We start from the raw sequence: 16,287 nt of genomic DNA on the forward strand, positions 1-16,287 counted from the left end.
CAGAATTTTGCCTCTAAGTTGCAATTTTAAAAATTTGAGCCTGATTCAAACCCTCAGATTTTTACTGGGAATGCAATACAGCTGTAATGTCTCTGGAAGAGTCTTTTAAGGCAGACCTTGTTAAATTAATTTCTGATGTCACTCTGCTACTGGCAAATTTAAAAAGCAAAAAGGAAATGCATATAATTTGTGATAATTGCAATACCAAAGCACTATCATCCCTTATCAGCTATTAAACAGCAGTACCTAGAGGTACCAACAGTCATAAAAATCTACTGCATGCAAAATACGAGGAAGTCTCTGAACTAAGAAATCCATAGGTGAATAGTTTAGTCAGACAGGAGAGCAAACGGAATATAATTACTTTTAATTAATTCTATTTTTCTGAATACAGTACTTCCTGGAAGTACTTCAAACAAAAGTTTAAGTGCGCCCTTAGAAACATCCATATGCACATAATTTGCCACCCAGTATGGCTTAACCCCTCTCTTAAATTAATCAGGTGCTGCAATTTTGTCCTGCAGTATGGACTGACCAGATAAAATTCAATGCCCTCTACAAGGTCCCACAGGTAACTACTAAAATCCCCATATGAATTGAAATCTAGAATGTCCAAGAAGGATAAAGATTAAAAATCAAAACCATAAAAAACCCCAACCAGAATTAAGAACTGGGATTTCAATTCACTGCATGAGTGATTTGCAAAATCTACTTTGCCTTTTGTTGATGATGATCTGGTCTCACTCTCACAGATTAAACAAACATTGAATACCTGCCAAGACCAGAACTGAAGCTAAAAGAATGCTTCCAATCACAGTTGGATTCTTCTAAAATTTAACAGAGGCTGAAGTATTTGATTACTACTTGTATTAGGTACCTCTTCTTTGTCAGCAGTTAAATTTCAAATATGAGACAGTAATAGCAATCTCTACTTGATTTTCTTCTTAAACCCTTTTCATGCACATTTAATTTAAAAGTAAAAAGAACTCTTACAACAAAAGTGTTGAACTGAGACTTGAAAAGCCCTAAAACTAATACTGAATGCAAGTTTTTTGTTGATTCTTTTTTTAAAATAAGATTTAAAGCCTGACAAACAAAGAATGTTTTTCTTAAAAAGACTTGATAGAGCTAAAATCAGTAAGAAACTAGAAATATGGAAGTGAGAAAAAAGGAAAACAATAAGCAATGTTTGAGAACATTTGTGTTATTAATGATTTTTTTAAATCACTAAACCTGAGGGGTGTGAAATTTTCTGATTCCTAATGCAGAATACAGAAGAGGGGTGGGGAAAAGTGAAGATAGGAAGGAGCCAAAGAATGACTTTGTGAAAATGCCTGTAAGAGGCATAGGAAGACTGACAATTTAATTCTGATTTGTTACTGAAAGCAGTATAAACAAACAAAAAACAGCTTTGTGAATTTACAGAGTTGGCATCCATTTCAGAAAAGTCATTTTCCTTTCACACTTCTAATGGTTGAAATACATATTTAAAAGCATTAACTGAAGGCTTAAGTTTAAAAAATATTGACCATAAGAGATAAAGGCAAATTTACAAATAAATAGGTTTTCCAAAATTTCCAAAGCAAATGAAAATCAACAAAACCTTAAGCATTAAGATAGACATCAATTTTTCTAATTAAAATAAAAATTTGTCAAACAATTTTCAAAAGACAAAGAATGATCTGATCATTAATTCAAAAAACAATCAGCCTCTAAATAACAGAAAGGAAAATCAAAATTACTTCAAATTACTAACTGCTGCATAATGCAGAAAAAGATCCTAATGCACTGAAGAATACAAGGTAGCATGAGCTTTTACAATCAAAAGCTGAAATGTTTATATTATTGCCCTTCGACAGTAATATCCTGAATAAGTAACATTTTAAACTTGACTGAAATGAGAAAGAAAAATAAGTACACAAAGAAAAAAATGGTTTTGAAATGGAACTGCTGTAATTCCTTTTAGGTAGCCTTTTTTTTCCCTTTATTATTAATCCATTGCATTTCTCCTACTTTGATATTTTCTGATGTGTAAATACACATAATCCTGAATGGAGGACATGTGGTAAGTATGACAAAACGTATTATGTCTTTTTTTCTCTTCTGGACTGAAGAGGCAACCACTACCTGAAAACTCTTTTTTATGGTACTTGTAGACCACTATTAAGCAAACTACACATATTTTTTAGAAGAACAAGGTAGACAGAGTATTTTAGTTTCTCAGAGTAAACCATAATGTTTACATAATACTTGCAGCACTCTGACTTCCTTCAATTTGTCAACAAATCTGAACAAAATGTTCTCTCCATTGTCTTTAGTTTATCACAGGTGCAGGTACAGAGAAACACTCTTTTTTATACTTGTCTCTGCACCGTTTTGTTACTATAGGAGTTTAAAGATTTGAGGACAAATGCAGTCAATCTTTATACAGCTGATCTGTAACACATCAGATAATTCAGAAGTGTTGTGTAAGGAATGTAAATCAACACCAGAACTAGCCCTTCATCTACTCGCTCTTTAACGCTCACAGAAAAACACAATCAGGTATCTAGTGGAACTGTAAGGAGTCAATTACCAGTGGCCTCTACAACACAAAAATCTCCAGACTACCCCAGCTATTTATCATACTCATCTAAAGAAATATTACAAGCTTTGATATTACTTTAGTAAATTATGGCATTTCATCAGTAATGTCCTGCTATAAGTAAATGAAACACTCATTTCAAAAATTGGCATTAGCATTCATAATAGAAATACGTACAGGAAAAGCTAAATAAAAACACAAATGAGAGGGTTAATTAAGCAAAATGATATGATAAAAATTAGATCAGACAATGTAACCAAAGTCTAAGAACTACTAATGAAATTTTAATTTCAGAGATTTTTTTTCTGTTCTCACATTTTGGTACTTTAGCATAATGGTATTCATAGTCCATTTTTTAAAAGCACCTTGAAATATTCTTCTGAAAAAACTCCAACATTCCTTGCCTTACAACAAGACAAATAAGTAAATAACTGCAAACAAACAAAAAGAAGACTGAAAACAGGACACTCTCCACACATGAAGTAAAAAGAGAAAGATAAGCTTTCCCATAAGAGGCAATATTTTGGACTAACCCTATTAGAATCTTCCGTACAGTCTTCTCGTGATGAGCCAACAGATCTTGTGAGTGACTTATGCTGCACCTGTGGAGATAACAGTTGCAGGCTGTTTGCTCTGGCTGCCATCCCTTGCCCTATGCTTAAGCCACCCTCTGAGCCCTTTGACCTCACTCTGTCCCGGCTCACATACATAGAGTGTCTATGAGGGCGCTGCTGTGAAGAAAAAGGACTGGTATAACCTAGACCATAGGAAAAAGATTCATGTGGAGCAGATAGAGAGTGGGAATGGCTTCCATCCATGTGATCTGGCAGTTTTAATTCCTCCATTGTTTTGGAGTGTCTTGTTGATGGTCTTCGGGTGTCCAGGGTGCCCTCACTGCGGTTATTCCTCCCAGACGGACTGAGCAAAGTTCTGTTATCAGCATGTCGGGGAGCACTTGGACTGGTAGGAGAGTTCAAGTCCATACAGCTGGATGGAAAATACCTACTGGTGTTTGGTTCTGCAGCTTGGGCCCTGGCCTCAGAAAGGTTGCCCACGGATTTAGAGTCTGTCAGAACTCCATGGCTCTTTGACTTTGTCCGATAGGAAGGACTCTTAGAAGACTGTGGGATAGTGTCGATGTAGCTGTGGCGGCTGTGCTTGTCGCCGGGCTGCAGCGTCCCAGTTTTGCTCTGAGAGGTTTCCATAAATGAGTGCCGGTTCTGTTGAGATCTGGTGTTGGACTTCAGGTACTTTGTACCCGAACTGTCAGAACTTTTGGTGTCCACATTAAAATCAAATTCTGTTTTTCCCTTTGTGTCCTTTGGGCTGAGAAGGTGTGGCATGTTATTATTGGCTATATCCTTGTTGCCAGATCCAGGTCTGTTGCTTGGTTTTTTTGCATGCATTGGACTAATTGCAGGTCCAGGAAGGTTTCCATTTAAAAAGCTTTCATTTGCTGGAAGACCCTCTTCTCTTGGCCCGCCAGCCCCTAGTGTCTGCATATCCTTGCTGTTTGATCTGTGGTGTGACTGCAAAGCAGAACTTTTGCTGGCTTGATTTCTATATTAAAATGCATAAAGAAGCATTAATATACCAGATTACATATTCATGTATTAATAACTTCAAAAAAGTACACTCATTTCAGTTGCCATTTAAACCCACAAAATTTAACTGCAGTAAGATCAAATACTGCCAACTGAGGCATCAGAAGCTCCACTAAAATCTGCAAGTGTTAGTATATTGTTGTTTCTGGTTATACTCTGATGGACTAACTCAGTTTTGGTTAATGGATTTTGCTGACAAAAAAAATGAAGATATCAGATCTAATCATAGAAATTCCAACATACATTTACACATTAATGCATATATGTAAGTACTATATGTGTACATCACTAGGGTAAGCACTACGTTATGAAAATTAGCTGTATATCCACCTAAAAAGAATCTAAAGTACACCTGGCATATCAAAGGAAGGTAGAACAATAAAGTATGTCATCACTGTCAAAAAATCCTGATACAATCAATGCTCCAGGCTATCTAATGTACTCCTGATTTGGAGGGGGAGGGAATGGGAAAGGAGGGGAAAAGAAGTTATTCTGCTGGTAAAGACATAGAGATGGAGTGAGCCTGAGCTCACTCAGAGCACAGCAAACTCTGTAACACCAAACCCAAAACCCACCTAAGGAACCCCAGCTTTGGTGGAACTTGGCACTATCCCAGTTCTTGGCACACTAACTCATCCCCAAAGCTGCACCTGAAATGCTCTGAAACCAGACTGACTTGGTGCAGAGCTACTTGGTGATGTCCTTAACCTCTGCTTTCCAGCTCTTCTGGTTTTGGGATTACAGGACTGAGATATGAGCTGATTCTGCAAACGCTCAGCCTGAATTAATTTGAGCAGGATTTATTATCTCAGGTTTTCTGGTATTCTTCTGGACTTACACTGGCACTGCAAACTAGCCATGACTGAGCAGTGCTGCAGCTGGACTTGTTTCCCTTGACGGACATGAGCAATTAACTTATTTCTGTAGCAAATCTACGATAATGTAGTTCAGATATATTACTGAGGGTTGAAGTGAGAGCTCACTGTACCTTTGTTGATCCTTTTGATAATTATAATTGGATAAGGCTAGCCATTTTTATATCAAGGATTTTTGTGCCAACCACTTTCAGTTATCTAATTATGCATTCTATTACAGTTTCTAAAGCGTTAGCAATTTTAATGCCAGTTTAAAATACTTTTTAGTTAGCAGGAAGTGTATTTTCTAAAACTTTAGAGATATAAGGAACCTAGTATTTTTAAATCATGCAGCTAGGCAAGCCTTTTAGATAACAAGTTTCCCACAGATCTAGGTTTTTCCTTCTGATGCCACATGTCTAATGGTAAAACTTCTATCCTAAATATCTGCAAGGGCAGCTAAAACTTTTTGAAGTGTATCTCTAAAAAAGTATAAATTATAAATGTCATCACCCCAAATCCTAAAATGAGGAGCAATTTTTTGAATTTCACAGGAACAGCTAAAGAAAAACATGGTCAGGATTAAAAGCCACTAACATTCTGCATATTTCAGAGGGCGACCTTTAGAAAAGCTTTTGTCAAAGGAATACCATGAGGCTTTTCGTACGGAAGTATTTTATCCACCAGTAAACCTGGTTCACTGGGGTATTAAAATAGAGTGGCTTCTCTCAAGCTGTGTGGGTCCAACAAGGCAGCCACTGAGCAAACATGTCCAGCTTTGATTTCGAATAGACTAGACTTGATCCATAACTGCAACTGCAGACAAAATTCTGTTCATCTCCCATTCAAAGCATGATCAATGCACACAACTTTCAGGACATTTAGCTGCTAAAAATCTGTGTGAATTTTGAACTTTTAAATCTTGGACAGATTTGTGCATATACAGCAATGCTAGCTTTCCAAGGAAAAGAGCATTCCTTTGGAATCTCGGGCATCTTCCAAACCACAAAATTCCTATTGTTCTCCAAGAAAAAGGCTAACATTTTTTTAAGGTTAGTAAGCCAACTTCTTTTTTTTTTTTTGTCACATGCAGAAATGGGTTCAACACAGAAAATTAGCAAAGATTTCAGCTTGAGTAGCTGCAGTACATTAAAACTCTGTCTACCTCCTCTGTTGTGAGGCACACGGAACAGTACGTATGTCTCAATGTGTCTAAATGGTCAAACAACTACTTTTCTTGTAGATGATGTTGCATGTAAGCATGACAACAACTCACTCATTGGCAGAGCACGTCAGAGAGAACAGTGACAAGACTACATTTACCTGTTAGATAATGTGTTGCTGTCTGCATGGTAAGGTTTTCTCTTAGCTGACCGTGAAGGGGAACTTCCACAGCGATCCAAGAGTCTTTGGGTTTGAAACGAAGGATGGTTCAAACATTGTTCTGTCAAATATCTATCTGCTGGATCTAACTTCAGTAAGTTCTTTGAAAAACAAATCCCAAAGTTTAAATGTTAGTATTTGTATTTGCATCAGCAAAAAATGTAATAAAATATAGAACATTACTGGGATAATTTTTTACTCTCCAGAGCTTCTGGGATTAGATATAACTGCTAGAACAATTTCATGGTGCATTAAACTACATATGAAACAAAATAAACACTTACAAATCCTATATTCTACTTAAGAGATGAAAGGTCTCAGCCTTGCTAATTATGAAATATATATACTATATGCATGTAATTATATATATACACAGCTAATGATAGTTAAAATATGTTTAAAACACAAAAGTATCTAAAATTTTTCTAATGTGTTTTATGTATATATCTATCCACTTTTAAAATATTTGTATTTTAAACATATTTTTCAGGATATACCTTACTGTTGTTTTGAATTAAAAATATTAAATTTGCCAGTAAAAAAATGCTATGATGAAACAGACTTTACAAACAAACAGAACAAGCATATGGGAACATTTTTATCCAAAACCAAACAGTATTTTAAACTTAGTATTTTTAAAAATATACAAATGTAAGAGTTCTGGTTTTAACTTCTGGGATTCAGGTCCACCCATATTTCTAAAGAATTCTCTTAACTGTTTACAATGCATTCACAATGACATTTGCTTTACAACTCTGTTATCTCTGTTGTGATTCTAAACAAGACACTTTTTGACATGTAGAAAATATTTAATCACAAAATTGGAAACAGTAGCTTGGGTATTTTGGTAGAGTTGGAAAGGTTCTTTGCAGGAACAGAGCAATACAAAACTTACCTTGGAATATTCAAACATGTATGACTGTCAGCAAGGTTAAAAGTTTGAATGGCTATTAAGTAAAAAGAATAGCTATTTTTTAAGGGTTGTATATGTTTAACAGAAAAGAACTCTATGTGTATATATGCATGCGCATACACACACATAATGCGTGTCTGCAGTATTAATGCAGTATTCAGGCATTCACTTGATCACACACTGGTTTTGCCTTCACAGGATCCCTGCACTTCATGAAAAATGCTCAGAAAAAAAAGGAAGTGACTACATTCCTATGCTGTTTGGTCACACAGTGTGCATTATCTTCCTTTTTCAAGTTCACAAACTGTGTACTGAATGGTTAACTACTTCTTTTCCCTTATTTTCTGGTGCTCATCACTACAGTGGCTCAAAACATGAGATTGCTACATTCCTCCTCAGAAAAGAGGATCTCCAGAAGTTTCCCTCCAGTGCCTGTACACTAACTTACACAGCCTGGACAACAAGCAAGGAGAACTGGGGTTCAAAGGGAATCCCAAGGCTGTGAACCTGCTTGGAATCACAGAGAAATAGTGGGACAGGGCTCACGGCTGAGGCACAACCAGTGATGGTTACAATTGGTTTCAGAAGGAAGGGGGTGGAGAGGGAGAAGAGTAACATTCCATATTGTGATGTTATGGTAGGAGTTTGCTACCAACCACATATTGAAGAGCATGAAGAAGATTAAGAGGACAACTCTGTACAAAACCGAGCAAAAGTTCATAGGTTGGACTTGATGATCTCAGAGGTCTTTTCCAATCTAATTGATTCTGTGATTCTGCGAAAAGTCTCCTGATCACAGGCCCTCATCCACATGGCAGACTTCAACTATCCAGACATCCAGACTGCATACATGTTCCAGGAGGTTTCTAGACTATGTTGGTGGCAATTTCCTAGTGCAGCTGCTGGAGAGGCAAATTAGGTAAGGACAGGACTTCAGTCTACTTGAGCTGCTGTTCACCAACAGTAAAATACTGGTGACAAATCTGATCAGAAAAGACACTCTGAGCTGTATCAAGCACGAGATGATTACAGTTAGGACTGAAATGGCCGGTAGGAAGATAAACATCAGAGATAGGACCCAGGACTTCAGGGGAGCAAACTTCAGTTTCTATAAGGAATTACTGGGCAGAATCTCCTGAAGAACTGCCATCAGTGGAAAGGTGTCCAGGAGAGCCACTTGATTTTTACATAAAATTTATTGAGTGTTCAGGAAAAACATCTTATTGTACTGATGACCACAAAATTTTTTATAGGTTCAGACTGGCTAAACAGGGAGTTTCTTAATGAACAAAAATGCAAAATGGGAGAATAGAGTCAAGGACAGGATACAACAGAGGCTTTGAAAGCAGTGTGTTAGAACAAAGGTCAGGCCACCTCAGAAAGTCAAAGTCCAGTTGGAGCTAAAGCAAGTGAAGAACATCAAGGGTAAAAAGAAGGAGTTCTACAAGTACTCTAGTAGCAAACAAAAGCTCAGAGAAAATTCATATCTGGTGCTGAATGGGAGAGACAAGTGAATGACAGATAACAAGGAAAAGACTAAAACATCTTTTTTTACCAAGTCATCACATGTGAAGGAGAGCAGAGGACTAGAGCAACAAAGCAAGGAGGTCAAATAGATGCCTCTTCATTAATCTAGTCCAGAAATGCTCTCTAAATAAATATATTAATAATTCACTCCTTTAGCTGGCATAAGTTGAAGCGTGGGTTATTCAGTAATCTAGTAATCAGACCTGAGGTCCCTGGGAATGCAGATAATGAGGAACACAAGTGTGAACATGTGTCAGAGTGCCCACTTTTTTCCGCAGAAGAGATAGGCATACAACAAAGTCCCTGCAGCATTTATAGCACGCAACTTAAGCACAAGTCTCCTCTGTTCTCTTCTTATAGTCTGCTCATTCTTTAACAAGGTTCCAAGTCCTGAATTAAGTAATGTAGGTCAAACACAAAATATCTCTTCTGCAGAATTCCTGACCTTTCTCACCTCATAGGGAGAAACACGGATAGAAAAGATGAAAAGAATGAAATTATTTGGAAAACTGTGTTTCCTTAAAATTCAAGTTCTTCTTTTCACAACTTTGTGGCTTTTAAATCAAATCAAAAGAACCTAAATGACACAGATATAACACAAAAATTAAGATAAAAATAAAATAATTAATCTTGAAATTGGTGGTTTGCAATATATGCTACCAGAGCTTGAGCTAGAGCTAACTATAATGACAGAAAAAACAATTTCTGTGAATTAGAAAATAGAAGAGAAAGTATAATACTAAAATGAGCAAATATATGCACTGAGGTATTTAATTCTGCAGACTCCACGAAACCAAGATAAAAGCTATGCTGACTCTCTTCATAAGGCAAGGAGATTAAATGTAAGTGACTTGAACTGGTTGTGTGGATGAAAAGAGTAGAGCAAATTTGAGGATTTCTGCTGGCTACAACAATACTGCTAAAAGCAAGTAAACACCCAAGTATATCCCAAAGCTGGTGATCTCTGTTTTACAACAAAACTGGTGCAGTTGGTCTTGGGACCATAAAATTCATTTAGAGTTGATTAGTCATATCCACACTTCATATTTGTCCCATATTGCCTTTAACTCTTAAGTGGTTTTGTGATTCTAAACCAAATTTTTGACACTATGACTTTTTTTTTTTTCCCCAGCTTACTGGGAAGAAATAATGTGAGGGTTGGTAGAGCAGCTGACCATGGTAATGTTTTTATAGTACAATAGTAAAGGCAACAATACATGTTTCATACCCAGGAATACAGCACAAATGCATAGCACAGTGCTTTACAGTGCTTGGCCATTTTGAGGGGAGCTAGCTTCTCCTGATTCCCTATAAGAAGGTATCTCAGGACTATATCCTAGTTGGGCCACACTGACTTATTCCAAATCAGGGCTGAAGAGTAACCTAACATACACACTTGTGTAGAGGTGAGTGACAGGAAGCAGATTAACAGTTTGGGTAAAAACTCAAAACTGGGTTTGTGTCAACTTTAACAACTGTCCACATCCATATGCTTACCCAACAGCAAATGAACAATTCGGGTTAGCCTAATACTCTGTGGATTTATCTAAATAAACGGTGGGTTGAGATCTTCTGCTCCAGTATTACTAAGGCAGCTGGTGCATCTGAATGTATGTTGGTATGAATGCATAGTGCTGCAAAGGATGGTGATACTTTTGTCTGGACTATGTATGGTTTATCAAATCAGTCAAATTTGAAAAGACACTCCCAGCATTTGCAAGGGATATTTTCCTGATTCCTAGAAAATTCCAAGCCTTACTACAAACAATGGTGACATCTTTTCCTACATATTACAGACAGAAAATAAAAGACATTTTCCTACCTTCATAAGGTCAAGTAATACACCACTTAAAATTCCCAAGTATCTTCTCTCTAAAGACTGTGGATGATTGACTGCTGGAAACTGTAAAAAATACAGGGTAAATATACTTATAATATAAACAAGATATACATAAATACAATGTTTCAAAAAATAAAAACTACACAGTGAAATCAAAGCATGTAATTAATGGGAAACATAAGCACTGAAAACGTTAGTGGTTTATGAAATATCATAAAATGCTATAATGAAACAAGTAACTGTTGATATGATAAGCATCTAGTCAACCAAAGAAAGTATTCTTGATTATTAGGGCAGCCAAGAAACCTCCTCAAGTGAGAAATAATCAACTTAGATTTTTTGTGGCATTATGATTGACAAGAGGTAGGAGGTTTAAAGTAGATTCAGAACTAACATAAGTAACCTATATTTAAAAGGAAAAAAAATATTAAAAATAGCTTTGAAAGAATTTGAGAGTGCAAATACAGTATTAGTTAAATACCAAAGATTAACAAACAATTCCAAAATGTTTTTAGTGAAAAATGCTGAAACCCCAAAGGTTTAAGGTTCAGGATTACTGCTGTGGTCACACTGCAGTGAGATCTGGGAAGACCATGAGAAGTGCACACTACAGGGGGCACCCATTATTTGTACTAGCATTACTTTTCATAAATTACCTTATGTGAACTTCAAAGGAAACAGAAAGAACATTAGTTTGAATGTGTTTGTTCCTAAATAGTCTCTGTATTTTTCTTTTTACTTCACTTTATTTTTAAGAGGTTTATGAATAATTGAGAATCTTTTTAAGTCCAAGTCCGCTATGTTGATCTTACATAGTAACTTAGGTAAACTAAGGCTTCCACGTTTCTTCCAAGTTTTACATGGACCAAATGGCAAAATGTTCTTGTCTTCATGTAGAATGACAATCACAAAGATTTTATATCCAGAATGATCAGGGAAACATGAAAATATGTTGAAGTCATGCAAAGCAACAGTCACTATTCACTGGAATTGTTCAGATTATTCATATAATTTATTTATAGAATAATATTGACAGCCCTACATTGCCACTCACATTTTCCATAGAGGCATGAGCCTATTGGTACTTTCTGATCCCATATTATTTTATTTCCTTGGGCCTTCAACATACCATGGGTGTTTTCCTCCTCAAAAGAATTGGAGAGATATCACTAAATACTCTCTAAACCTCAGGAGAAAGAAAAAACGTGTTTTTGGTGTGTGTATACGTATATATATATGTATATATGAAGGATATGGGCAGAAAGAAAGGACAGAAAGTCAACAAATGTGCATCTGTATACATATGCATGTGGTGCTGGAGTGTTTGTATTAGACTTGTTTTTAATTTTGTGTTACAATATGCTAGTACTCACAGTTACAGGAATGTAGAAATTCACTAAGTCTAAAGTATATGGATAAAAAAATCCACATCATGGGCTAGTTTCTATCTTGTGAATACCGAGCACCAGATCCAGCTTGTAAATAGTAATTGGCTTGATCACAGCATGCCTTCTATCTGCTATGCAACAGAAAATCTTTCACTACTAAATTATGCTACATTCAGAAAAAATGTACTTTTAAGTTTGTCTTATAACATGGGACAATTTTCCCCCAGAATTAACTAATGAATATCACATTCCGAACCAATATTTTTGTAGTATTTTTGAAGTTTAGGCCATTATTCAGACTTTACTTCAGTATTCAAAAACTACTCTCTATGAGAGGCAATGTCACTGTCGTCATCACTTGCAGTCTGACTTCACAAATGGGGCTAAGAAGGCAGCAACATGTCTGAGGCCAAGTAATAAACCATTGATCTGGGATGAGAACAGATTCTCAACCTTGTGCTAATCACATAAGGTACATGCTGTCTTCTTGAATTTCTGTACTTAAAAGCTACAAAACAAAGATATTTCATTCTCATCCTAAAACACTACAGAGTATGTATTCAAATAAGATTATACTGCACAGCTGTAAAATAACATAGAAGAGACAGTAATTTATTTTGCTTACAATTTTTAAAGTATTGTTTTCCTCATAAGGGGTTATAATTTTTTTAAACAGAAAATCCCATCCAGTCCACTGTTCTAAAAAGGATGAAATACAAATAGGACCTTACAAAAATGCTTGTCTAATCATTTTTTAAAAATCCTCTGCTGATGATCTACAAACTTCATCAAAAACTCTTCAGAATTAGTTATCCTTGTACCTAAAATAATTACCTTAACACCTTAAGCCAACTATTTCTTATCATCATCAACTAAATCAAATTTATGGCAACTTCTAACATGTTTTAACACAACTAGATCCCCACTCATTCCCTTTCACATTCTCACATTTTCTCTATTTCAGAGTAAAATTCAAATCTTGAGTCTTTAGCACAGATCAGGTCTCCTAAAACCTTTATATGTCTCTTTATATGATTTACACTAACGATTTCAGAACATTTATCAAGATCATAAACTCACCTTTCCAAGAAACTTTTATTAATAAAAAATGACAACCGAAACTGGATACAAGGAAACACGAGTCACTGACCAGGTATTGCTAAAAATGACAGAGCTATTACTTATTTATTGATTCTGGTATTTTTCCATACTACACATCCCAACTTGAGTAGATTCTTCATATTAGTGAGCGTCTGTCGTTACATTATATGGGCAAATCCTTGAAAGGAACAATGCTGTCAGTAGGAAGAGTTTTTTTACTTATGTGGCCTACATCAACTCCCCAGGAATATAAGTCAAAAGGCAGAAAGCTCTTCTGCCATGATAGTAGCATCTATAGCTCAGATTTTTCCAACAGAGTAGCCTGAAGACAGCAGTCATGAGTTTTCCACAATCCGACCTGACAGAGCTTTGCCACTAAACTTTACCATGTAAACCTGTCAGGGCAATGCTAAACTGGATATAAGAGGTAAATTTCATGACAGAAATGTCAAAGAAATGAGAGAAAATCTTTAATCAACTTTTAACAGGAAAACAAGCATATTTATAAAACTCAATACTGGTGTAATCAGAATTTTATTTTGACTTATGAATGCCTTACAATCTATATATTCCATACTTACACAGAAATAGAGGCAATAGATAATGAACAGTGTAAATGAAAAGAACCTTCACAGCAACAACAACAATACTGTAAACATTGCTCAAGTAACTAAAAAAAGTAAGAAAAAGAACAAAGTTTTCCCTTACCCGCAAGCCATGGAAGCGTGGGTTGCTATAGAAGAGCTTCATCTGCTCAGCTGGCAGCGGGCCCAGCACCTTCTGAATGGTAAAGAGCTGGTCAATCTCACTCTCACCAGGAAACAAGGGCTGCCCATCACTCAGCTCTCCCAGGATACAGCCTACAGACCACATATCCACAGCCTTTCCATAAGGGGCTCTGTAAAGTGAATGTACAATGTTTTTCACCCACTGACCTTGTATTCTTACTGAGCTGTTTCAATTTACTGGCCATATTTCCCATGGTCCACTTCCTTAAAACACAGAAAAAAAAAGTCTGATATTAAAGAGACTACCTCAAATACCAAGCCCTCTGTTTCTGCCCTGGATTTCCTGATGTCTCTATCACTGCTTGAAAAGGCAGGGGAGGAATTTTCAAGTGCCCCCAGGGATCTGATTCTTTGTGAAAAATCTTACATAAAAGAATAATCTTTTTGATTGCAAAGCAGTTACCACTCCCAGCTAAACTACTACTAACCTTCCTTCTCTCCAGGGCCAATTCCTGCGCTCTGTTCCTTTATTACATTTATTTTTCCATTGTGCTTACTAGATGGGTAGGCATACTGGGTCTGGCCACTGGAAGAACAGAAATGATAAGAAATATCTGTTCCACCATTCATACAATGAAATTTTAATTAGAAAGAAATTGGAATTCTTCCGAAAACTATTCCTTAAAAAACACAAGCGAGGAAGCAATGACAGCATAAAGTAAATAATTCCTGTTTTGGAGCAAAGCCATGGGTGGGGTTATGGGGAAAACTTCTCTTCTGTACACCCGAGTGTTATTGAATTGTAAAAAAAATTTTTAAACATCCAAATTATTCCAAGAATCTCTTTTGGATGTTTTGAATAGAATGACTGGAGAATTCTTTTCACGTCAAAGAAAAAGCTATAAAAATAATAAAGACTGCAACAAAGATTGAACTGAAAACATATTTCCCTGAGTCTCTTCTTTTTGAAACTTGTAATCCAATAACTCAACCTCTGTTTTAAGAGATTTAAATTACAGCTGTCTTGCCTATTTCTGGAATAAGACAGCACCAGGAGCTGCAGGTGACAAATCCTATCCTAAATCTGTCCTCTTCACTCCTTCCTTATGTTAATGATTGAAGATGTTTAGAGAAAGAACATGCTCAAACTACAGAAAAAATATCTGACTTTTCCCCACTGATTACTCATTATTATTTACTTAGCTTGTGGAGTGGACACTTGGCCAGAGGAACTTGTAAACCCTTGATTTGATTAGGTGAAGGTGAGAAAGCAATTCTAGCTGGACGATAGCCCGAGTGAAACTACAGGCCCATTGAGACGACTAGTGCAGCAGTCTGTGGTAGCTGGGAAAGCCAAAGTAGGACACCAAAATTTCAAAAACTGCCTGCTTTTGAGAATCTGACATGAGATTATCACAATCAGTCAACATTTGTCCCATTGGAACTGACTGCGACAAGGAACCACCACAGCGGCTACCTGTGGATTGACTCAGTGTTTGACCTTTCTGGGATGCTGCTAGTCCAACCCACCCATTACGTCAGAGTGCCAAGGAAGGCCTAGTTTTTTTCCTCACTGCAAAAGGCAGCACAGGTGAGAATGGACTCCAAAGCCAAGAATCTGCTCTTAAGATGCTCTGTGCCTGTATTTGAAAAGTGAGGATCTGTGAGCAAAACAGTTTGTGAGACTGCAGGTAAAAATCCTACCCTTTTATTACGACAGAAAACCAAGCACATCTTTGTTTACAATTCCCTTTTAATATGCAGTTTCCTCCAATGAAATGTGAAATAGGGAAAAGGCTGGTGTAGGCTGGGGTACTGGAGAACAAACTAGGATTACAACTGAGGAATGGGCTAAAACTTTAAGGCATGGACCATTACCCTTCCTTGCTCTCAAGAATAAAAAAAGCTGAATCATAGTTAGGAACTTTTCAGTATTTACTCTGTAGTCAAACAGAAACAAATCAGAAAACACCCATTTCTTAAGGCAGTGTAAACTGCAGTGTTGTTGTTTGGAAAGGCATGCTCAAGACTCCAGCTGGCTGCCAGGATCACTCTCATCATATCACAAGAGAAAAAAAGTGATATGGGTGGAAAATGAAATAACTCCTATAGGACAGATAGACCATAAATCAGAAGTATTATAGTCTAAGCCTGCACATGTTAGATTCTCCAAAACATGTTTTCATCTATTAATTTGGTATGTTTTTAAATCTACTGGCTTTTAGCAATATTTTGTCATCAAAGGGTACAGAGTACTCCACTAGTAGCTAGTTACCTGAGGCTCTCCAAAGTGAGTAGATTTTAGATGTTCTGTGAATAATTAGGCAGCAATTTCTTTCCTCTCTTGAAATTTAAGTCTGGAACC

The 16,287-nt window shown here is 36.5% G+C and overlaps 1 protein-coding gene across 2 annotated transcripts in view; it reads right to left on the minus strand.

Annotated features, from left to right (window-relative positions):
* Positions 1–16,287, minus strand: part of CDKL5 (cyclin dependent kinase like 5) — a 131,450-nt gene that overhangs the window by 23,200 nt on the left and 91,963 nt on the right. For both annotated transcript variants that reach the window (XM_027638015.1, XM_027638005.1), the window contains exons 9-12: positions 13,903–14,092; positions 10,688–10,768; positions 6,366–6,526; positions 3,118–4,144 (exon numbers count right to left, since the gene is read on the minus strand). In XM_027638015.1, the coding sequence (XP_027493816.1) occupies positions 3,118–4,144; positions 6,366–6,526; positions 10,688–10,768; positions 13,903–14,092 (1,459 nt within the window). The remainder of the gene's footprint in view (positions 1–3,117; positions 4,145–6,365; positions 6,527–10,687; positions 10,769–13,902; positions 14,093–16,287) is intronic.

This window comes from Corapipo altera, unplaced genomic scaffold (assembly GCF_003945725.1).
Source record: "Corapipo altera isolate COAL_440 unplaced genomic scaffold, ASM394572v1 0, whole genome shotgun sequence".
Taxonomy (NCBI): Eukaryota; Metazoa; Chordata; class Aves; order Passeriformes; family Pipridae; genus Corapipo; species Corapipo altera.